The 25,133-nt window shown below is 44.5% G+C and overlaps 1 protein-coding gene across 1 annotated transcript in view; it reads right to left on the bottom strand.

The window, feature by feature from the left end:
* PLA2R1 (phospholipase A2 receptor 1) overlaps positions 1-25,133 on the bottom strand; it is a 946,386-nt gene that overhangs the window by 744,681 nt on the left and 176,572 nt on the right. Inside the window, exon 3 of the mRNA XM_085645464.1 lies at positions 11,800-11,973. Coding sequence (XP_085501590.1) covers positions 11,800-11,973 — 174 coding nt within the window. The remainder of the gene's footprint in view (positions 1-11,799; positions 11,974-25,133) is intronic.

The following is a 25,133-nucleotide window of genomic DNA, read 5'->3' as shown; positions in this document are numbered from 1 at the left end:
GCTTTGTGTAGAACTTTTGACTTTATATTTCCTTAACTGCTTTAATAGTTTCAAGGAGCGAATTAGCGAATTGTACAGTCAATTATTGATCCAGAGGTCACTCTGTAATATGTGAACTTGGGGGCGGGCGAGCTGTCATCGTCTTGAGTTCTACCATTAATTACCCTCAAGCTTAGATGTTCTAGGGCAGTGACTAGTTCTTTAGCAATGTGGTTTGGTCATTTCTGAGGACAGCTGGCCTGTGGGTGAACCGCCCAGGTTGAATTTTCATCTGACAAGTGCTCATATTCTTCCGATGTGTATATTAAGTTGGTGTTAAAATCACCTGTCATCTGTATTTCCAATGTGGGATTCATAAATCTTGTTTCTGCTATCTTGTAGATTAATTTCTTGAATAATACGGTCTTTCTTTGTGCATTAGGATACACATAGATATTGAATAATATTACTGGGGTTACCATATGGCTTAATTACCTAGAGATCTAAAATCGAAGTAGGTAATTGCTCCGATATAACATTTAGTGCAGTTGATACATAAACCTTGAGTCCCCCTCTTGGGCTCCCGGATCGATGTAATTTATTTGTGTCAACATGGTGGAGGACATGACCGGCTAATTGCATTGGATTGGTCAACCAGGTCTCTTGCAAGACTATAATTTCATGTTTTCCCCAGTTTGCTAACAGTGTGCCGTCAGTAAGTTTATGCTTTGCTTCAGCAATATTCCTGGAAGGAATATGCTACTTACCAGTATGCATCTGTTCTTGGCATGTAGAGCTGCAGAGTTGTACACTTAGCATAGATCGCCATCTGGTGTTGGGCCCGGATGTTTGCAGTTTGTTTTTGTTCTTTGGACAGTCTTTGGAAGTAACGAGTTTGGTGACTCCTCCTTCGGTCCGTACTGCGCATGGGCTTCGGCTCCATCCTCAGATTGTTTTTCGCCAACAGGGAAATGATGGAGCGTAGTAATAACAGTGAGAAACCCATGTGTTGTTGTATCTAAATAAGATGGACTGGAACGGATACAGGTAGCCGGGGAGGCGGGTGGGCGTGTACAACTCTGCAGCTCTACATGCCAAGAACAGATGCATACTGGTAAGTAGCATATTCCGTTCGAGGCATATGAGCTGCAGATTGTACACTTAGCATAGATTATATAGCAGTACCCAACCTTAGCGGCGACCACCGGTATCCGTTGCAGTGGTTTGAAAAAGTGTCTTTAGTACAGCCTGGCCCACACTAGCTTTCTGCTTTGAATGCACATCTACACAGTAATGTTTTGTGAAGGTGTGCGGTGTTGACCATGTGGCTGCTTTGCAGATGTCATCTAAGGGTATGTTCCCTAGAAAAGCCATAGAAGCCCCTAACTTTCTAGTAGAGTGGGCTTTAGGTGGAACAGATAATGTTCTTTTTGCCTTTTGATAGCAAATTTGTATACACTTTACAATCCACCTAGCTATCCCTGATTTAGAGATGGGGTTGCCTTTATGTGGTGGAGAGAAGGAAACGAACAATTGTTTAGTCTTCCTGAAGGGTTGCGTTCTTTGTATGTAGTACAGCAAAGCCCTTTTAACATCGAGTGTGTGTAAGGCCCTCTCTGCAACAGATTGAGGTTGCGAGAAAAAGACAGGTAATTCCACCGATTGATTGAGATGGAAGGGGGAAATGACCTTGGGCAGAAACTTCGGATTTGTGCGAAGTATGACCTTGCTGTGGGGTATTTGTAGGAAGGGTTCCTGTATAGTGAACGCTTGTATTTCACCAACCCTTCTAAGGGAAGTGATAGCTACGAGGAAAGCTGTTTTCCAGGTGAGGAACTGTAGCTCACATTTATGCATTGGTTCAAAGGGTGGACCCATTAGCCGTGTAAGAACTACATTTAGATTCCATACAGGGGAAGGTGGTGCCCTGGGAGGAATTACTCGTTTAAGGCCTTCCATAAAGGCCGCTGTCTGTTTTGTAGATAAGCAGCAATCGCTGCCAGGTGTAGACGTATGGATGAATATGCCAGGTTACACCTGTGAAGATGGAGCAGATAGCATATGATGTGCTGTATGGATGCATCTAAAGGGTTGATTGTATTGTTACAGCAGTAAATTACAAATCTTTTCCACTTTGCGGCATAGCATGCTCTAGTGGTAGGACGTCTGGCTTCCATGATAATGTTCATACAATCAGGGGGAAGGTTAAGGTAACCAAATTCTAAGATTTCAGGAGCCAGATCGCAAGGTTAAGCTGAGCTGGGTCCGGGTGCCTGATTTCTCCATGGTTCTGGGTTAGGAGGCATGGGGAGAGGTGCAGTTTTTGATGTGGTACCACTGATAGCTGTAGTAGTGTGGTGTACCACGGTTGCCTGGCCCATGTTGGGGCTACCAGAATGAGTGTGAGGGAGTGCTGCTGTAGCTTCCTTACCACTAATGGAATTAGTGGGAGAGGTGGAAAGGCGTATGCAAATCTGCCTGACCAGTTCATCCATATCGCATTGCCTTTGGACAATGGGTGTGGGTATCTGGCGGCGAAGCTTGGGCATTTTTTGTTTTCGTGGGTGGCGAAGAGGTCTATCTGAGGATGACCCCACATTTGGAAGAAACGGGGAAGAACTTGTGGATGCAGTTCCCATTCGTGTAGTTGTTGCGTTTGTCTGCTGAGCAGATCTGCCATGGTGTTTTGTACGCCTGGAACGTGCTGCGCCAGGAGAAAGATGTTTTGGGGAATTGCCCATCTCCATATGCTCTGGGCTAAGCGGGAGAGCTGGGGAGAGTGTCCCCCCCCTGTTTTTGGATATAATACATTGCAGTCATGTTGTCTGTGCGAATGAGGACTGCTTTGCCCGAAATCTGTTTTTGAAAAGATTTTAGGGCTAGAAAGATCGCCAAGAGCTCCAGATGGTTGATGTGGAGCGATTTTTGCTGTGGCGTCCATAGACCTTGCATTGTGAGGTGTAAGAGGTGCGCTCCCCAGCCGGAGAGCGATGCGTCCGCTGTTAGAATCACCTGAGGAACCGGGTCCAGGAACGGCCGCCCTTTGGAAAGGTTTGTGGTGTTCCACCACTGCAGAGAGTGATGGGTGCGGCCGTCCACCAACACCAGATCCGTCAGCTGACCCTGGGCCTGGTTCCACTGTCGTGCTAGGCACTCTTGAAGTGGACGCATGTGGAGTCTTGCATGGGGCACTATAAAAATGCAGGACGCCATCATTCCTATGAGCTTCATAAACACTCTTGCTGGAAGAGAGTGTTGAGGAAGGAATGTTTTGAGCAAGGCTTGCATGCTTGCGATTCTGGCTGAGTTTGGATAGGCAATACCTTTGGAGGTGTCTATAGTGGCCCCGAGATATTGCTTTGTGTGAGATGGTAGGAGGTGGGACTTTTGGTAGTTCACCGTAAAGCCTAGCCGGTGGAGCAGTTGAATGGTGCTGTTGGTATGTTGCACACATTGGTTGTAGGACGCGGCTTTTATGAGCCAGTCGTCTAAATAAGGGGAGACGTGAATATGTTGACGTCTGAGGTGTGCTGCTACAACTGCTAGGCATTTGGTAAACACCCGTGGTGCGGTGGTGACCCCGAAGGGGAGAACTGTGAACTGGTAATGTTGACCGTCCACCACAAACCTGAGGTACTTTCTGTGAGAAGGGTGTATTGGAATGTGAAAGTATGCGTCTTTCAGATCCAAGGTAGTAAGAAAGTCTCCCTGACAAAGGAGCGGGAGGACTTGTTGTAGGGTGACCATGTGGAAATGGTCTGAATGTATGTATGCATTTAGGGGCCGGAGGTCCAGAATGGGCCTCAGGGTCCCGTCTTTTTTCGGTATTAGGAAATACAGAGAGTAGACCCCTAGATTCTGCTGATTGACGGGGACCTGCTCTATAGCGTGTTTTTGGAGGAGGGAGAGCACCTCCTGTTTGAGCAATGTTGAATGTTCTTGAGACATTGGACGGTGCCTTGGTGGGATATTGGGTGGGGTAGATGTTAGCTCGAGACAGTACCCTGACCGAATAATTTGGGTCACCCATTTGTCCGATGTTATGGACTCCCATGCGTGTATAAAGTTTTGTAGTCTGCCCCCGACTTGAGTGGAATGGTCTGGGGGGAGCGAAGGGAAGTCATTGTGCGGGCGGGGTGGCAGAACTGGTGGTGTTAGTTTTGCCCCTGCCCTTATTGTTGTTGCCTCTGTAACCACCCCTTTGGTTGCCCTTTGAAAAGGTATTTTGAGGAGGGGACTTGTAGGAGGTAGAGGCGCTATCGGTGGAGTAGCCTCTGCCTGTGCTACGAAAGGATCAGCGTCAAAAGGAGCGTTTGGGGGCTTGTGATTGTAGTGTCCCCATAGACTTTGCTGTGTCTGTGTCCTTTTTCATCTTTTCTAATGCTTCGTCCACCTTTGGCCCAAAGAGAGTTTGTTGGTCAAAGGGGTGATTTAGTATGGACGGCTGGACTTCAGGCTTGAACCCTGAGATCCTGAGCCAGGCATGACGACGAAGCAGGACACTAGTGTTTATGGCTCTAGAAGCAGTGTCAGCTGCATCGAGGGCACACTTAATAGAGGTGTTAGTAATTAGTTTACCCTCCTGTATTAGGTCATGAGCCTTGCGTTTGTGTTTTTCGGGGAGGTGCTGCATAAGAGCCTCAAGCTCGTCGTAGTGTGCTCTGTCATAGCGCGCAAGTAGCGCTTGTGCATTTGCAATGCGCCACATGTTTGCAGCTTGGGAGGCGGTGCGTTTGCCAGACGCGTCTAGAAGTTTGGATTCTTTATCTGGCGGTGGGGCTTCTCCTGAGGACTGGGAGTTAGCCCGCTTTCTAGCTGTGGACACAACTAGGGAATCTAAGGGAGCAGGGCCCTTGATGTATGCAGGGTCTGTGGGTGCCGCCTTGTAAATTTTTTCCATTCTAGGGTTCAATACCCTGGCCCTGACTGGGTCTTTGAACACCTCTGCAGCATGCTTGGTGACACCTTTAAGCATGGGCAAGATAGACGTGGACTTGTCCTGAATGTCAAATGTGTCCAGTAGGAAGTCGTCTTCCACTGGTTCACTATGCATTTGCACCCCATGGTAGTGTGCTGCTCTCTGCAGTAAGTGGTGAAAACCTAAGGAGTCCTCTGGAGGAGACGGCCTGGATGGGTATAGGTCGTCCTGAGGCATATCAGGTATGTCAGGGTTATGGTAGTCTTCCCATGGGTCTGGGGTCCCCGGTGGAGTGGGGTCCATTGGGGCGTCCGCTGGGTCATAATGTGGATCCCCGAAATCCGGATCTGGGGACGGGGTCGGGGAGTGATAAGGTAAGGGTGGCGGAGACCTGGGAGGTGGAGGGGGTGGAGGAGGTGGAGGAGGCGGAGGAGGAGGTAGTGGGGAGGGCACTCTGAGAGGAGAAGTAGCAGAATCCTTCCGTTTAGGCGGTGGAGGAGGAGCCGGGGTGTCAAGTCGTCTTTTCTTGACAACTAAAGTCAATAGCCCAGTCTTTGGATCTTTAAATAGAGTCTTTTGCAAAGGGTCTGGTGTAAAGAGATCCAGTGGCGCCGAATCGTCCGCTGGCGCCGATGTTTTCGGAGCCGAGGGTTTCGATGGTTTCTGTGCGCCATGCTTTTTTGGAACCTCCGGTTTTTTCTGCGTCGAAGGAGTTTTCGGTGCTGGAGCGTCGGTGCCGACAGATTTGTGTTTGTGCTTTGTCGGCACCGAGAGTCCAGGCTTCGGCACCGGTGGCTTCGGAGTCGAGCTGGGTATCACTTTCTTCGGTGCCGGATGGTGTTTTTCAGCACCAGGCGTCGGCTGGCTCGAGCCCGAGCTGCTGTGAGACTTCTGAGGCTTCAACACCGGGCCCGAAGGTGGGGTGATAGAAGCTGTGTGCTTGGTTTTGCCCAGGCCTGCAGGCGAGGGTGTAACCGGAGTCTCTTTGGTTTTGGGCGTGGGGGTGGGAGGGGGTACAGTACTCACGACCCGCTGCACCGGTGTGATGTCCTCCACGTCGGAGTCGTCGGCTTCGGAAGTGCTGACGACGTCGTCCTCCTGCTCGGTGTGTAGTTGCCCCGAAGCTTCGGCGTCGTCTCCGAAGATGTCCGGTGGAGCTGCGGACGATGAGTGCGCCATGGTGCGTCGAGCTCTTCGATCCCGGATGGTCTTTTTTGATCGAAAAGACTTACAGGCGGGGCAGTCTCTAGCCTCGTGTTCTGGAGAGAGGCAAAGGTTACACACCTGATGGAGGTCGGTGTGGGGAAATTTAGACCCACATTTTGGCCACTTTTTGAACGGAGTCCTTTCCATCAGCTGGGACCGGAGTCGAGGAGGGCCCGAAGGCCGGTGCCGATGTACGGGATGGAGAAAAGTGCCGCTTCGAGGGATGAAGATGATGATGAAGAAACTCGAAGAAACGAGGATTTTCCATCGAGGCTGGAACCGTAGAAGTTCGAAGCCGGAGCACGAAGTATCACATCCGAGCCCGATGGCGGAAAAAAACAATCTGAGGATGGAGCCGAAGCCCATGCGCAGTACAGACCGAAGGAGGAGTCACCAAACTCGTGACTTCCAAAGACTGTCCAAAGAACAAAAACAAACTGCAAACATCCGGGCCCAACACCAGATGGCGATCTATGCTAAGTGTACAATCTGCAGCTCATATGCCTCGAACAGAATGTTTAGATAAGTCCCCTCTAGGTTTTTTGTCACTTGGTTTTTAAGTCATTCCTTCCTTGGGGAATTTAAGGCAGACGCTAGCCAGCGCAATTGCTCTAAAGTCTCACCCGTTGCTTGTTTCTTTGATTGGCTGCTTATTCCAGTTGAGCCACGTGCATTTTGTAAAACAGAATACACAGGGAAGGGACCCAAGCCGATGCACTGTGTTGCACTGTGCTGCACAAGGGTCAAAACCTAGTACAGTGCCATAGCTACTGAGACTGGCCTGTCTTGTATGACACAGAGCCTCACGCCATGATGCAGAGGTGAGTTTATGCTGTCTAGCGTACCCTTCAGTACAAATTCCTATTCCTAGACAAACTCAGAAGAATCCCAGGGTTTGTGTATGTGCTACGCAATGCATGGTTTTGAGAAATTAACACATTTCCTCTTGTTAACCTCTGCTTCAAGCAGGTGATATTTGTTTTATGTAAAGCCCAGTCTGGCTGTCTTAGTGGATTGGGCTTTGAATAAAAAAAATTGGTATTTGCGCGGATCCTCTTCAGTAGCGTCCCATTAATGCTTCTTTGATGCAAGATGATGAAAAGCAGCATAGAGGTGTTTTTGTGCTGAGAAAATGGCACCTTTCCAGCAAGAAAAGCCATTTGTTTTTTATAGTAAATATCCTTGCAAAACCTTGTGTTGCTTTGCACAAGCTCAAAGCTTTAGTAAATCCAGGTCCTTCTGTCATGCTTAGAGATTAGCATGGACAAGATGAGATCACATAACTTGAAAAAACTTTATGAGAAACAATGGGAATACTTCAAGTGAATTGTGTTCCATGATCATTTACAGATTTACAATCTTCTTTGACAGGATGACTGCAATTTGGTACTAGGACCCTCTTTAAATCCTTCCAAAAGAATCCCACTTTTCTGGCATACACCCTGCTGGGATGCTTGTTTGTCCTGGCACGTGTTCTGTAATGAGATCATGTACCAGGGCAAAAGGGATGCCTCCTTTGAAGATGAAATGCCTTCATGCAAATAAGGGTACGTCCCTTAGAGGTAATACAGGTGGTTCATATGCACCTCTGTGTTCGTTATCATAGCAAGGCTGTTGAGGTCCCTCAAAGTGTGCTGCCCATACTGTACTGTTGTTTCTGCATACTGTACATGGCATATTTTTGCCAAAGTGCATCAAATCCTATTTTTTTATGGACTGCACTTTCACGACATGCCTAATACCTTACTAGAAGCTCCTAATTTGAAAAACAGTAAGTGCCAAGGCCCAAATGTTTTCTAAAGAGGTCACCACCGGTGGTGCTAAATACCAGGGTGGGCGAACACAAAGGCCATCTAATATTGATTCCAACTGATGCCTCTTTGGTTCACCACTCTAGGCTTCCTGTCTCGAAGCATCTTTTTCATCCAGTCATTCTTACTTTGCCACTGTTTTCCTCATTTTCTCTTCCGCTTTTTTCTCCCTTTGTCACTCTTTCGATATCTTTTTCCTTCTTTTTTCTCCTTTTCTGCTTCTCTCTCTCATGCTGTGAGTCTAATTCTGATGATTGCATATAAGTTACAGTCCTGAAACATGAGTGCAGGTGCCCACCACCAGCAAACACCGTCACAAATTAAGCAGTGCTTAACTGGGGCCTCTTAAACTGGCTTCAGAATCCTATCATAATGTGAGGAAGTACAGTGTGCTACATCCCAAGATCTATTCAAACCCCTGCCAGATGGGCAAGTCCCTTGACCTCCCCGGCCCATTTATGCACCACTGCACCACCTCTTTTCCCCGTGCTCACAGATAATGCAATTCGGTGATGGTGCAAAAAGGTCGCAGCTGAGATTAACATATTTACATATTGTCATACAAAACAGGCAATATCTATTTCAAACCAGTTGTTCACACCTCCTCATTTGGAGTTCCTGTTAAATCCTTAACCTTCTCAGCACAGCCCTTTTTGGACAGCGCACTGAGCCAATGCCCCTTCTCAGCAGGTCTAACGCTTCTATTGCAGCCTCTAGGCTACACCGTGCTGCCAAGTATTGTGGGTGGCCCTCATGCCTGGCCCGGACTGCAAGTGCCGTGTCTGCCCTTTGCTGACCCCATGCTGACCCTTAGCCTGCTCCCTGTGCCCCTGCAGTAAGGCATCCCAAGAGCACAGGTTTGAGAAGCACCTCTTTGGCAATTAGGCTCTGTCTGCTGTCCACCGCCTTGCCTGAGCCTATCCCTTGCTTGCGGCTGCGAAGCCCGCATTGTAGGTGTGGGTGGGTGGGTTTCACAGTGAAGGCACATGTCCTGAATGGAGGCCCCTCAACTTCTTAAATTCTGGTGCACCCCCAGGGGCCCCCCTGCCTATTGGGCCATTTGAACCATGCTGCCCAATCAGCGCCTGGCAATTTCCCAGGCGTACCTCCTGCCCGCTCAGTGTCCAGCCCCCCGATAGGGGTTTGTCGCGGGCCCCTCACAGGTCTGGTTTCGCATCCCCGGCACGCGTGCTAACCCCACCCAGATGGGCAAGTCCCTTGAGCTCCCCGGCCCATTTATGCACCACTGCACCCCCACTTTCCCCCGTGCTCACAGATAACGCAATTCGGTGATGGTGCAAAAAGGCTACCGCTTTTATTAACATATTTACATATTTTCATACAAACCAGGCAATATCTATTTAAAACAGTTGTTCACATCTCCTAAGTTGGAGTTCCTATCCAATCCTAAACCTTCTCACCACAGCCATTTTTTGACAGCTCACACCGCTGCCCGCTTTACTGCTCTCGCAATCCGCTCTCCTGTCCTGCTGCCATCTGCTTCCTGGGCACTGTGCTCTATACCCCCTGTCTTAGCTCCTGTAGTGCCGATGCCAAGACTCAGACTGAAAATCCCTCACTGTAGTGAGTGTGCCGGGTAGCTCTCTTCTGCAAGTCTGCCTCTCGTGCAGCTGGAAACCGCTCTACTCGATAATCTTCCTACAGACGATCCCATGGCGAGCTCTCTCCTTTCACGGCAAAGGCACATGTCATAGATGGGGGTCCCCCACATCCTTAAATTCTGGTGCGCAACCAGGAGACCCCCTGCCTATTGGGCCATTTGAACCACGCTGCCCAACCAGCGCCTGGCAATTTCCCGGACGTTCCTCTTGCCCGCTCAATGTCCCGCCCCCGATAGGGGTTTGTCGCGAGCCCCTCACCGGTCCGAGTTCGCCTCCCCGGCCTGCCTGCTAGATCGTTCCTCCTGCTTGTTACTCCAGGGAAGGGGGGATATTTGGTGTGCATTCTCCACTCTTTAGATGCGGAGGCCATGGTGCCGATTTCCAGTCCTCTAAAGCTATTACTTAAGTGAACAAACAAAAACAATGCTGGGAAACAAAACAAGCACTTCCCACGGCAATCACAACCATCTGCTTTTCTTACTGCATTGCAAAACACCATTAAAAAAAAACAAGAAAATCGGACACAACATAATCGAAAGTAACAGATGTTTATTGGTAATGTTCCTTCGGATCAGGCCCGGCTCCAGGAATTGTTTTTTGGGTGGGCCAAGGATGCATTTGGGTGGGCCACTGAGGGCCCAATTTGTCGCTTCTTGTGGTAGCCTACAAGGCCTAGATTACATCATATCTACTTGCAAACAGTCACCATGATACAATGGATGGATTCTGTGTGTATATACAGAGCATGTGGAGAGTTATTTGAAAGTAAGAGCAATGTCTGGACCTAAGTGCAAACCCTCAAATTCTAACAGGCCAGGATTCAACACAAGTACTTCCATGCCTGATTATCTACTTTTCTACCATCCCTCCCCTCTGCACCTTATCTCACAGCTGACCTTGGGCCCCAGCCCCATATCAGCCACCATCCAGCTCCACTTGCCTTATTCCCATTAAAAAATCGGCAAAATCACCTTCAAACTTAAAACATGAATATAGCAGTAAATATAATTAGCACACACTTTAACATGTTCCACAGTTGCCCTAATGACCTGACTGCTAATTAAATAAAACCAGAAAGGCCATGACAGGGCTGGCTTTAGCTAGTGCGAAAGTCTTTTTTGGCGCCACACCAATTACCTCTTTCTCCGAAGATACCATTACTACCACCCTCCAACAGTGCCATTCATCTCGCTGGAGCCTCTCTCATGTGCATTTCATTTGTTGTATAGCGCTACTCATATCAGTGTAGGGTGTCACAGTACTTTACACCACGCACACATTATACAGAGACAGTAAATCATACAAGTATGTAAATCAGTCCATAGGGAATGCCAATGAGGATTACAAGGTGTAGGAATGACGTCATCCATACTGATGAGCAGTATATTTAAAGAGAGTTTGGGCTGGGGAAGCACAAACTCAGGATTTAAAGCATACCACAGTGTTTGGGGGTTTGCTTTACTAATTAAAATGTATATCGGCCCAAACTTTTTTACACGAGAATCTCTGTGACAAAGGCAGTAACTCACTAAGCTATCCACATAAAATACAGTTTATCTGAATTTCAAAACTACCAACAGGCAAAGGATTGCTCTCCAGCAGGATCATTAATCACCAGTTATCTGGACATTTTTATTGTTGTCTTGCACCCACTGCCATGATAATGATAACAAATATATAAATGAAGCATACACAAAGTATGTGCCTTGCTGGGCCTGTGGATTTAAAAAATAAAAGCAAACAGTAACACTTTATCTTACCTACTCTGTTAGTCAAACTTTGTGTCACAGCCTGATCTGATATGCAGCTGCAGGGGTCAGGAAAGGTGAATAGGAATAAACAAACTTTTTTTCTCCAGCGCTGAACAGAAAAGGAAATATCCACACAGCAGGATGGTAGGCAAACGTTACTCGGTGCCAAATAAAGAATTTGTCCCCTTCGCCATGCCCCTATTGTTCGTGCACGCCATGCCCCTATTGTTCCTACAAGACACAGCCCACCTTTCTAAAAGAAGTTGGGTGATTGGGGAAGGCTGTAAGAAAGAGCCCCTGCCAAATCACTCAACTTCCAGAACAGGAAGGAAAACGTTAGGGGTAGTAACGTTTTAAATTAAGCGCCCTCACTGCGAGGGCCAAGGCTCATGTTTGGGTGGGCCAGGCCCACCAGGCCCTCCCTCTAGAACCTGGCCTGCTTCGGATGGTAGCCCTGTTTTTTTTGTGTTCTTTACTTTCTATGTATTCATGTACCACATTGATATACTCACCATCTCTCGGACAGAAGCCCCACCGCGTATCTCTGTCATAGTATGCTGACGTAGAACACCAAAGCAACCCACCATCTCTTCCTTCTTTGGTGCATTCAGGGTACCATGTATTGTTGAATTTAAATGGAAAAACACAAGGTGCACCAAAGCTATTTCCTCTGAGAGTGTAAATTTCTGTCAAGAAAGAAAATGTGAAGACAATTAATGTGTGATTTGGGTGGCAGCATCATCTCTTTAATCTGCCAGTTTGAGAAAAAACAAATGTATTTACTAAATCCACAAACAGCAAACCATGGTGAGGAGGACTCGGGTATCGCTTTTTGGTGGCACTTGGTTGCACATATGGGCATGCAGGTGCAGCCTTCATAGTATCAATTTTGGATGCGCCACTGGTTTCAAGCGCACGCCCCTAACAGAGGCATAGGTGTTTTAGTGAACCATCCTTTCCGGCGGAAACACGGACACAAGCCATTAGATGCCCAGTTGCTCTAAGAATCTACACTTCTCTTTTTAATGTAAATGTGTGCGATGTAAACGTATTTATTGGATCACTGACATAATATCGACTACAAAAATATAGACTTACAAAAATATCGATGCCAAAATATAGAATACCAAAATATCGACTCCCTATCTCCAAACAGGAAAGTACAAAAATATAGAATCCAAAATATCGTTGTAAATAATATAGTTAGTCAAAATATCGAATTTTTTAAATGTTTTAAAAGTAATGTAAAATTAATGAAATAATACATATAATTAACTGACACATACTTAAAAATACTTAAATAACATTAAAATTATTAAATAATTAATGTAAGTAAAAAAATTAATTAATACATATATATTAACGTAACATTTATTAAAAATATTCAATATTTTCTGCGTAGGATAGCGGGCGGGTAAAATTTACTATTACCACTCCAGTAAGTGCAATAGTAGGGAAAGCGTTGGATAGCGGAAGGGTAAAAATTACTATTCCCACTCCAGAGAGTGCAACAGTAGGGAAAGCGTTGGATAGCGGGAGGGTAAAATTTACTATTCCCACTCCAGTGAGTGCAACAGTAGGGAAAGCGTTGGATAGCGTAGGGGTAAAAATTACTATTCCCACTCCAGAGAGTGCAACAGTAGGGAAAGCGTTGGATAGCGGGAGTGTCAAATTTACTATTCGCACTCCAGTGAGTGCAACAGTAGGGAAAGCGTTGGATAGTGGTAGGGTAAAAATGTACTATTCCCACTCCAGAGAATGCAACAGTAGGGAAAGCGTTGGATAGCGGGAGGGTAAAAATTACTATTCCCACTCCAGAGAATGCAACAGTACGGAAAGCGTTGGATAGCGGGAGGGAAAAAATTACTATTCCCACTCCAGAGAGTGCAATAATAGGGAAAGTATTGGATAGCGTAGGGGTAAAAATGACTATTCCCACTCCAGAGAGTGCAACAGTAGGGAAAGTGTTGGATAGCGGGAGAGTAAAATTTACTATTCCCACTCCAGTGAGTGCAACAGTAGGGAAAGCGTTGGATAGCGTAGGGATAAAAATTACTATTCCCACTCCAGAGAGTGCAACAGTAGGGAAAGCGTTGGATAGCGGGAGTTCAAAATTTACTATTCCCACTCCAGTGATTACAACAGTAGAGAAAACGTCTAATGGCGTAGGGGTAAAAATTACTATTCCCACTCCAAAGAGTGCAACAGTAGGGAAAGCGTTGGATAGCGTAGGGATACAAATTACTATTCCCACTCCAGAGAGTGCAACAGTAGGGAAAGCGTTGGATAGTGGGAGGGTAAAATTTACTATTCCCACTCCAGTGAGTGCAACAGTAGGGAAAGCGTTGGATAGCGTAGGGGTAAAAATTACTATTCCCACTCCAGAGAGTGCAACAGTAGGGAAAGCATTGGATAGCGTAGGGATAAAAATTACTATTTCCACTCCAGAGAGTGCAACAGTAGGGAAAGCGTTGGATAGCGTAGGGGTAAAAATTACTATTCCCACTCCAGAGAGTGCAACAGTAGGGAAAGCATTGGATAGCGTAGGGATAAAAATTACTATTCCCACTCCAGAGAGTGCAACAGTAGGGAAAGCGTTGGATAGCGGTAGGGTAAAAATTACTATTCCCACTCCAGAGAGTGCAACAGTAGGGAAAGCGTTGGATAGCGGTAGGGTAAAAATTACTATTCCCACTCCAGAGAGTGCAATATTAGGAAAAGCATTGGATAGCGTAGGGGTAAAAATTACTATTCCCACTCAAGTAAGTGCAAAAGTAGGGAAAATAATAAATTAATATTTTGTTAAAAATTAATTAATTATTAATACCAAAACAAGTATTACAATTAATTACCAATCACACAAAATTTAATAATTGATTATTTATAAATACCAATATATTTTTGTTTAATTAATTACCTATTAATAATTAATTAACAACCAATTGTTTTTCAATAACAAACATTAATAAATGCTAATAATACCAATTAATCATTAATTAATAATATATTGATTAACGATATACACAAATTATTTAAATAATTAATTTTTTACAATTATATCACTTCCCACCATATTCCCCTATAAACACACTACCCGCTACAAATATTAAATGAATACAATTAACATAATTATCAATTAAACAATTAATACAAATTAATAACCAATTAATACAAATTATTTACCAATTAATAATTAATCAACAACCAATTAATTTTCAATACCAATTAATAATTAACTAATAACAATTAAATTACTTCCCACCCTATTCCCCTATAAACCCACAACCCGCTACAGAAGTAAAACGCAAAATTAAATTAAAAATAATTAATAATTCCTATAAATTATTATTTAATGTACTATAATTAAATTACTTCCCACCCTACTCCCCTATAAACCCACAACCCGCCACGGAATTAAATTACACAAAAATAAAATAACATAAAATTCATTACTTTAAAAATATACTAACATACATTACAATATTAATACATACTTTTAACACATATACTAACACTTAAAACACTATAAAAAATTCGATATTTTTAACAACTATATTATGACTGTCGTTATTACTTACTTCTATATTATTGCAATCGATATTTCTTACCTGTTTTTCGATATTCTTCACCACTATATTTTGGCAATTCGATATTCTGTCCATTCTATATTTAAAACTCGATATTCTGTCCACTCGATATTTTTTTTTCGATATTATGTCTATTTACCGTATTTATTATACACAGTCAGGCTCTAATAAGTTGTTGTAATAACCAGTACTATAATACAATGGATGGCTGGATTGAATAAATGAATAAACGCATGAATGAATGAATAATTGGATTGGGGACTTGTTAAGTGTGACCGGTAGAGATATCCCAGCTCTGGAAGCCAAATGCTACTGAAAGCAATAGACATTAAGTTTAAAGAGATGCATTTAAGAGCTATGTTTCTTTTCAGGCCCTTCGAATTGTGTGGTGCTCTCTCACGGCTCGTACGGCGATATGTATGAAACTTTGGTTTTGCGATTCTCAAATAGCAATTTTTAGAGAATCGCTATTTGAGAATCACAAAATGCTATGTATGTAGGATTTGCAAATAATTTTGCGAATCCTACATATTCCTTAATTGCGAATTGCAAATTGCTATTCACAATTAAGTAATACCTCCCCATTCATTCCTACGGGCCTAGAGGCCCATAGGAATGAATGGGAAGACATTCTCATTTTGCGATTCTCAATTAGAGCTTCTTACATTGCATTTAAGGAATCGCAAAATTTGCGATTCTTAAATGCAATTGCAAAATAAGGAATCGCAAATTTTGCGATTCCTTATTTTGCACGCAGATTTGCCTTCATACATACCACTTAGCAAAATTGCAATCGCAAACGCCGAAATTCGGTGAATTTAGGCGTTTGCGATCGCAATTTTGCTTGATACATATAGCCCTTAGAAGCAAAAGGAAAGGGGTAAGGTGGGAAAAGGCAGCGCCACCACAAAAAGCTGAAACGCGGAGAAGATGACGAAAAGGTCAATGTTTCTGAAAGTGCATCATCCGCTTCAAGAGAAAGAACTGCTGGTAGATTTATAAACATTTAGAAACGATTCTCTTATGAAGGGGTACCCGAGGACAGGGACGAACTAGCCTTGGCGCCAAAATAAAATTAGGCACAATTAGTGAATCAGTGAGCTAAAAAAAGTGACCCAAATTTTCAAATTGGGCTAGTTTTGAACTTGTAAAGACACGCTGTGTGTGGTTTGAAAGGAAAGGGAGACTGCTTGCGAAGAAACAACCTACCTGTGTTTGTGGCTCATCCAAAGGGGTAACTCTTTTTTGTGTGGATTAAATTATGGTTGACCCAGTCGTGGATCGAGCCCCGCCGCACAACAGCGGTCCGTAAGAAACGCCACATGGTGTTCAGCAGGAATGGAGGTCGTGCTGGAAGTTTTATGGAGCAGCTTGGTTTGCAGTGACATTTTCACATACCCTCTGGGGTTTTTATTGATATTATGGTGGCAGCACACAGCACCTCACTGAAGGAACACGTAAGGCACTACAGGTAATAGCAGGCTTTGCCAGTAGACACTGGGCGGGTGTCTTGAGTATAAAGGAAAGTGCCTGACATGCTCTGCGTTTGTTCAAATCATCGTGCCTTTGAAAAAGTGTCTTTGTTCACGAAACGCGTTGGCAATTGAACTGTTGCGAGGTGCTCACCCTCCATATTGCAGCTTCCAGAATGAAGCATGAAGAAACAACCTACCTGTGTTTGTGGCTCATCCAAAGGGGTAACTCTTTTTTGTGTGTATTAAATTATGGTTGACCCAGTCGTGGATCGAGCCCCGCTGCACATCAGCGGTCCATAACAAACACCACATGGTGTTCAGCAGGACAGGAGGTCGTGCTGGAAGTTTTATGGAGCAGCTTGGTTTGCAGTGACATTTTCGCATACCCACTAGGGATTTTATTGATATTATGGAGGCAGCGCACAGCACCTCAGTGAAGAAACACGTCAGGCACGACAGGTACCAGCAGGCTTTGCCAGTAGCCACTGGGCGGGTGCCTTGAGTATAAAGAAAAGTGCCCGACATGCTCTGCATTTGTTCAAATCATCGTGCCTTTGAAAAAGTGACTTTGTTCCCGAAACGCGTCGGCAATTGAACTGTTGCGAGGTGCACACCCTTGATGTTGCAGCTTCCAGAATAAAACACGAAGAAGCAACCTACCTGTGTTTGTGGCTCATCCAAAGGGGTAACCCTTTTTTGTGTGGATTTAATTATGGCTGACCCAGTCGTGGATCAAGCCCCGCCGCACAACAGCGGTCTGTAACAGACGCCACATGGTGTTCAGCAGGACAGGAGGTCGTGCTGGAAGTTTTATGGAGGAGCTTGGTTTGCAGTGACATTTTCGCATACCCACTGGGGTTTTTATTGATATTATGGTGGCAGCGCATGGCACCTCACTGAAGGAACACGTCAGGCACTACAGGTACCAGCAGGCTTTTCCAGTAGCCTCTGGGCGGGTGCCTTGAGTATAAAGGAAAGTGCCCGACATGCTCTGCATTTGTTCAAATTATCGTGCTTTTGGAAAAGTCACTTTGTTCACGAAACGCGTCGGCAATTGAATTGTTGCGAGGTGCTCACCCTCCATATTGCAGCTTCCAGAATGAAGCATGAAGAAACAACCTACCTGTGTTTGTGGCTCATCCAAAGGGGTAACTCTTTTTTGTGTGTATTAAATTATGGTTGACCCAGTCGTGGATCGAGCCCCGCTGCACATCAGCGGTCCATAACAAACACCACATGGTGTTCAGCAGGACAGGAGGTCGTGCTGGAAGTTTTATGGAGCAGCTTGGTTTGCAGTGACATTTTCGCATACCCACTAGGGATTTTATTGATATTATGGAGGCAGCGCACAGGACCTCAGTGAAGAAACACGTCAGGCACGACAGGTACCAGCAGGCTTTGCCAGTAGCCACTGGGCGGGTGCCTTGAGTATAAAGAAAAGTGCCCGACATGCTCTGCATTTGTTCAAATCATCGTGCCTTTGAAAAAGTGACTTTGTTCCCGAAACGCGTCGGCAATTGAACTGTTGCGAGGTGCACACCCTTGATGTTGCAGCTTCCAGAATAAAACACGAAGAAGCAACCTACCTGTGTTTGTGGCTCATCCAAAGGGGTAACCCTTTTTTGTGTGGATTTAATTATGGCTGACCCAGTCGTGGATCAAGCCCCGCCGCACAACAGCGGTCTGTAACAGACGCCACATGGTGTTCAGCAGGACAGGAGGTCGTGCTGGAAGTTTTATGGAGCAGCTTGGTTTGCAGTGACATTTTCGCATACCCACTGGGGTTTTTATTGATATTATGGTGGCAGCGCATGGCACCTCACTGAAGGAACACGTCAGGCACTACAGGTACCAGCAGGCTTTGCCAGTAGCCTCTGGGCGGGTGCCTTGAGTATAAAGGAAAGTGCCCGACATGCTCTGCATTTGTTCAAATTATCGTGCTTTTGGAAAAGTCACTTTGTTCACGAAACGCGTCGGCAATTGAATTGTTGCGAGGTGCTCACCCTCCATGTTGCAGCTTCCAGAATAAAACACAAAGAAACAACCTAACTATGTTAGTGGCTCATCCAAAGGGGAAACTCTTTTTTGTGTGGATTTAATTATGGCTGACCCAGTCGTGGATCGAGCCCCGCCGCACAACAGCGGTCCGTAACAGACGCCACATGGTGTTCAGCGGGACAGGAGGTCGTGCTGGAAGGTTTATGGAGCAGCTTAGTTTGCAGTGACATTTTTGCATACCCACTAGGGTTTTTATTGATATTACGGTGGCAGCGCACAGCACCTCACTGAAGGAACACGTCAGGCACTACAGGTACCAGCAGGCTTTGCCAGCAGCCACTGAGCGGGTGCCTTGAGTATAAAGGAAAGTGCCCGACATGCTCTGTGTTTGTTCAAATCATCGTGCCTTTGAAAAAGTGACTTTGTTCACGAAACGCGTCGGCAATTGAGCTGTTGCGAGGTGCTCACCCTCCATGTTGCATCTTCCAGAATAAAACACGAACAAACAACCTACCTGTGTTTGTGGCTCATGCAAAGGGATAACTCTTTTTTGTGTGGATATATATATATATATATATATATATATATATATATATATATTCACTGAAAAAACCATAGGTTTCAGACATGTTATAGTTAGCGGAAATTTTACTGATAAAAAACCAATGAAATTCCCCCGTTATAGTTAGTGCAGGCAACTATAACTCACGCGACCGCAATCTTCTGCTGATGCTAATACTGTATTTAGACACTTATTTGCCCATGTCTTCTTCCATAAATTTTTAGCTATACATATATTAGAAATATTTTTTTTTCATAAAGACACATATGTCATCAGCAGAAGATTGCGGTCGCGTGAGTTATAGTTGCCTGCACTAACTATAACGGGGGAATTTCATTGGTTTTTTATCAGTAAAATTTCCGCTAACTATAACATGTCTGAAACCTATGGTTTTTTCAGTGAATTTGCAAGGTTTTTTAAATGCTAATTCCTAACTATAACGTGTGTGAAACCTATGGTTTTTTCAGTGAATTTGTACGGTTTTTTAAATGCTAAGTTACTTTACGCCATTCGTGGCGTGCACGCCCACTTAACGCAGTTCGTTCCGTGCGCGCACGGTGCGCTTCGCGCACCGTGCGCGCACGGTGAGCACGCGGTGCGCTTCGCGCACCGCGCGTCCACTTTACGCAGTTAGTGCCGTACACGCAAGGTGGGCACGCAGTGCGCTACGTGCACCGCGTGCCCACGTTATGCACCGTGCGCACATGGAGGACATATTATGCGCTTCCTTGTGATAGGTAATCTGTTAAATTTAATTTGTAAGTGATGACAATAATATGCCATGCATAGAGAGTGTTTTTTTTTTATTAAAATTTTTAGCGTAAGCGCACCGTACGCGTACGGTAAGCGTAATCGGCGAAATTTTCAAAAAATAAAAATTTACCGTTTTTGGCCTTTGAGGACTCAACTAACATGGCTATGTGCATGGGCGCTGTCTAAACAGCCCCTTTATATGTTTTTTGCCTTTATTTACAGCCCCCCCTCAGAGTGCGAGAGAGAAAATGGCGGCCGCCGCTTCCTGGTTTCGACCGATTCGAATGTTTACTTAGATGTAACAGCCAATCAGAATCGCGCTCGCGAACGCCACCGTACGCGAACGGTAAGCTTACGGTAAGCGTACCGTAAGCTGGCTCAGATATATATATTGATTTAAAGGCTATTTTCTCAGAATCTACTGAACAGATTTACACCAAACCTACAAAAGGCACTTCCTTGACCTGAGGACTACCTCTCTGCCAAATTTCTAGTAATTCTGTTCAGCCGTTCGGGCTGTAGCCCTGTCTAAAGGTCCTATGGAAAAATGCATGGGAAAAACGCGTTTTGGGACCCCCCTTTTATCTCAGCCCCCGCTTGACGAATCCCCCCGAGACTTTCAGGGTAGGAGCGGAGCGTAGCGCCCCACCTATTTTGAGAAATTCGCGAGGATTCGTCGACCGGCGCCAAAGTTATTCAAAATAGAATGTTGCGGATTTCCTATGGAAAAGGGGTCCTAACTATAACTACCTACTGGCGACCGCCAGTAGGTAATATATATATATATATATATATTCACTGAAAAAACCATAGGTTTCACACATGTTATAGTTAGCTGGACATTTTACTGATAAAAAACCAATGAAATTCCCCCGTTATAGTTAGTGCAGGCAACTATAACTCACGCGACCGCAATCCTCTGCTGATGCTAATACTGTATTTAGACACTTATTTGCCCATGTCTTCTTCCATTAAATTTTAGCTATACATATATTACAAATATTTTTTTTTCATAAAGACACATATGTCATCAGCAGAGGATTGCGGTCGCGTGAGTTATAGTTGCCTGCACTAACTATAACGGGGGAATTTCATTGGTTTTTTATCAGTAAAATGTCCAGCTAACTATAACATGTGTGAAACCTATGGTTTTTTCAGTGAATTTGCAAGGTTTTTTAAATGCTAATTCCTAACTATAACGTGTGTGAAACCTATGGTTTTTTCAGTGAATTTGTACGGTTTTTTAAATGCTAAGTTACTTTATGCCATTCGTGGCGTGCGCGCCCACTTAACGCAGTTCGTTCCGTGCGCGCACGGTGCGCTTTGCGCACCGTGCGCGCACAGTGAGCACGCGGCCACAAGTAATGTGAGCACGCGCCCACTTTACGCAGTTAGTGCCGTGGATGGGCCATGTACGCACGATGCGCTTCGCGCACCGTGCGCACATGGAGGACATATTATGCGCTTCGTTGTGAAAGGTAAGCTTTTAAATTTTCAACAAAAAAGATATGCCATGCACAAATGGTGCCCTTCGGGCAACATTTGGACACGGGGTGGGGAGAGTGTGGTTAATTTTTTTTTTTTTTTTTTTTGTTAACCGTACGCGTACGGTAAGCGTAATCGGCGATTTTTCATAAAAAAATAAAAATGAATTTTTGAGCCTTGGGGGAAATTTGGGGACCCATTAATCATGGCTAGGTGGTTAGGAGCTGTCTAAACAGTCCCATTACATGTTTTTGCCTTTATTATTCTTCCTCCCTTAAGAGTGCGAGAGAGAAAATGGCGGCCGCCGCTTCCTGGTTTCGAACGATTCGAATGTTTACTAAGATCTAACAGCCAATCAGAATCGCGCTCGCGCACGTCACCGTACGCGTACGGTAAGCTTACCGTAAGCGCACCGTAAGCTGGCTCAGATATATATATTGATTTAAATGCTATTTTCTCAGGAACTACTGAACAGATTTACACCAGACCTACAAAAGGCACTTCCTTGACCTGAGGACTACCTCTCTGCCAAATTTCAAGTAACTCTGTTCAGCCGTTCGGGCTGTAGCTGTGTCTAAAGGTCCTATGGAAAAATGCATGGGAAAAACGCGTTTTGGGACCCCCCTTTTATCTCAGCCCCCGCTTGACGAATCCCCCCGAGACTTTCAGGGTAGGAGCGGAGCGTAGCGCCCCACCTATTTTGAAGATTTCGCGAGGATTCGTCGACCGGCGCCAAAGTTATTCCAAATAGAATGTTGTGGATTTCCTATGGAAACAGGGTCCTAACTATAACTACCTACTGGCGACCGCCAGTAGGTAATATATATATATATATATATATATATACATATATATATATATATATATATATACATATATATATATATATATATATATATATATATATATATATATATATATATACATATATAACTGATCCACGAACCTCGAAGTTGCCGGGACTCAGATAGCCAGGGTGCGCGCTAAGGTACAAGGATACCTTAATTACGCTGACTCGCCACACAGCAAACTCTGCACAATGAGCACACTCCTTCTGCAATGATACGCCAGTCCAATAGGTGCTTGGGGTGATTTATTGGATATCAAGGTTCCAAGCCGACAAAAACCCTACGCGTTTCGGAATCTTACACGCCTTGATCAGGGGTCTGATATATATATAGTATGCTGCTGCCCACCGTATCTTGGGCATTCTCACAAGAGAGTCAATTTCTCATCATTTGTGTGATCTTCACCAGCTCCCTATTAAGAAAAGTATTCTTTTCAATGCTCTTAAACTCACTCATCTGGCCTATTACAAGCACGGTCTACTGTACTTGAGCAATAGGATATTACATTATCATCCTTCTAGAACTCTCCAATCTGCCTTGGCTTTGCTTGTTATAGTGCCAAGATTTTTTCTGTCAGGAATGGTGAGCACTCTTTTTTGGTTCTTGCTAGTAATGAATGGAATCAGCTCCTGCTTTTGCAGCGGGCTTTTCTCATGAACCAAGATTTAGAAAAGAGCTTAAAACCCACCTTTTCTCATCACGTTAGTGTGGCAGCATGTGGGCGTCCCTTGCAGGGCTAGTGCCAGAACTCTTCATGGAGTAGGCGCACACTTAAAAAATCATTCATTTATTTGTTCATTCATTCATATAAGTGATCATCTGTGAGCTGAAAAACACAAAACTACTAAGCTTAAAAGTCACTTGCACAATATAAGAGCCGACAGCAAAGAGAAAACGACCTCAATAATGCAAGGAATATCATCATAACAAATGTTCTGAAAACAGCGTAATCTTTGCAGCAGGAGTTGAGAAATTCTAAATGTGCTCTGCAGACCCAGGCTGACAACCAAATATGAAGCTGTGCTGTCAGGGCTCTCAAAGAACCTGCAAGTGTGGCACCACGTCTCTGCCGGGCATATGTTTGGGCAGGGAGAGGAAGGGAAGTCGCAGATGACAGATACATTTGTATTATGCATGATGGCCCTGTATTATTTTGTATATTTGGTAGAGGCATAGGAGATGAAGGGATTCTCTAAAGAGAAGATGGTGTGGACAAGAATGGCACAACAACAGTTTTTGTAATTTGGTTGGAGAAGGGGGCGGGAATGCAAAATTTGGTGAACTAAGTGGCAGGACAACAAGTGTGTTTTATGATTATTTGGAATTGAGAGAGGTGGGTGATGCTGGAGTTGAGTGGTATGATGACAGGGCTATAGGTATGGGTTCTGAAAATGTGGGAGGCTGAGGGAAGCATTGCAAGAGGGTTGGCGGGAGGGAAGAACTCAGGTGTAAGTTGCAGCACAACTGATATGCAGATATCTGGGTCCAAACCCAGGTGGCATGGTGTGCAAAATAATGATGGACTGGGATGCGACCCGAGTAATTACCAGTGGCTAAGATTAATCCAAGCATTCCATCGATCATTATTTTGTACACTTTTATTTTGAAATCTTCAGCATGCTGGATAATCAAACAAACCATAGTCTTGCTCGCCTTTATCATCATCTGAGGTAAAAGACAAACAAAAAAACATGGGATAAATCATATTGTTTCAGCTGTTATTCAAATTTGTAATTCAAATCTTCTGGGTCATGTTTTAAAGTAAAGCCACTGGCAGAGCCACATTAACTGCCGGAAACTTGCTGGGATGCCTCATTCAGCTTTGTAGCTTATATGTTGAACCTATTACAGCCAACCCAGGGGTGTCAAGCTTTGTGTGAATGTGTATTGTTATGGCCTGCGACTAAAAAAACCCAAAAAAATTACAGATAAATTGAGAGTCCCGTTTTTGGTAGGGAACACAGATTCTAGAAGTATAGCTGTATGAAAGGGCCTTCCAGAAGCTTTACTTTCTTGGTGTAATTATTTTCCTGATGTAATCAGTCAGAAAAACCTTTATTCAGTTACTTGTTTAAGGGTATTCATCAAGCACCCATTCACTTGTGGGATTGTACTATTGAATATCAAGGCTATGAATATCATGATACAAGAATATCATGGACAAAATATCAAAAGGTAAGTGTATACAGAGGAAATATAGATTTACTATTCCTTACTCCGGGATAGCTCGCCTGCTACGTGCTATCCTGAAATAGCAATCAGTGACCCATGCTCTTCCATCTCTGTACTGGTTACCAGAAATAAGACTAATCGATTTCAAGTCCCTCTGTATTGCCTTTAAAGCATTACATAGGCTTAGCTCTGATTACTTTACACAGAGTTTCAGGTGGTACATCCCAGAGAGGCAGCTTCGGTCAATGTCCTCTTCCAGTCTGGTAATCCCTAGGGCTAAAACTGCCTCATGGGGGGGGGAGAAGTTTTGTGGCGGGCACTGCTTGCTTGTGGAACTCTCTCCCTCTGACACTTAAGAAGGAAAGCAATCTTCTGGCATTCCGCAAACTTCTAAAAACTTGGCTGTTCAACAACTAGCCCGAACACACTTATCTAACATCCCTTTCTGGTTTGCCATGTACAGCAGTAAGGCCGCGCCTAGACACCCTGGGGTATTAGTGCGCATTATAAACCTTAATTTCATTTCATTTCCATATCTACATACTTTGTGTATATATATATATATATATTCTACAGAGCTGGTACAATAACCAGCTACATTTCTTAAAAAATGATACACCAACTACCCCTACCTTTTACTTACTTCCCAAAATGCATAAGAGCCTGAGAGATCCCTTGTGATGCCCCATTGCATCATTGAAAAACAGTCTTTTTGAAAACACATCTATATATGTTGACCACTTTTTGTTCCCCTTTGTGACTGGTCTAAACTCTTATGTAAGAGACACAAAAGACTTCATACAAAAAAATACAGAACCTGCATTGGGGGAGTAAGTGTTTGATGGTATGCTTAGACATAGAGCCTCTGCACAAGCATTAGATTCACAGATGGCCTGAATGCATGTAAATATTGTTTGCGGGCTAGAAATATCAATATTCTTGAACATACACATATGAACTTAAAAA

This window comes from Triturus cristatus, chromosome 3_1 (genome assembly GCF_964204655.1).
Source record: "Triturus cristatus chromosome 3_1, aTriCri1.1, whole genome shotgun sequence".
Classification (NCBI taxonomy): Eukaryota; Metazoa; Chordata; class Amphibia; order Caudata; family Salamandridae; genus Triturus; species Triturus cristatus.
Note: the sequence above shows the minus strand (reverse complement) of the source record. Positions and strands in the feature narration are given on the sequence as shown.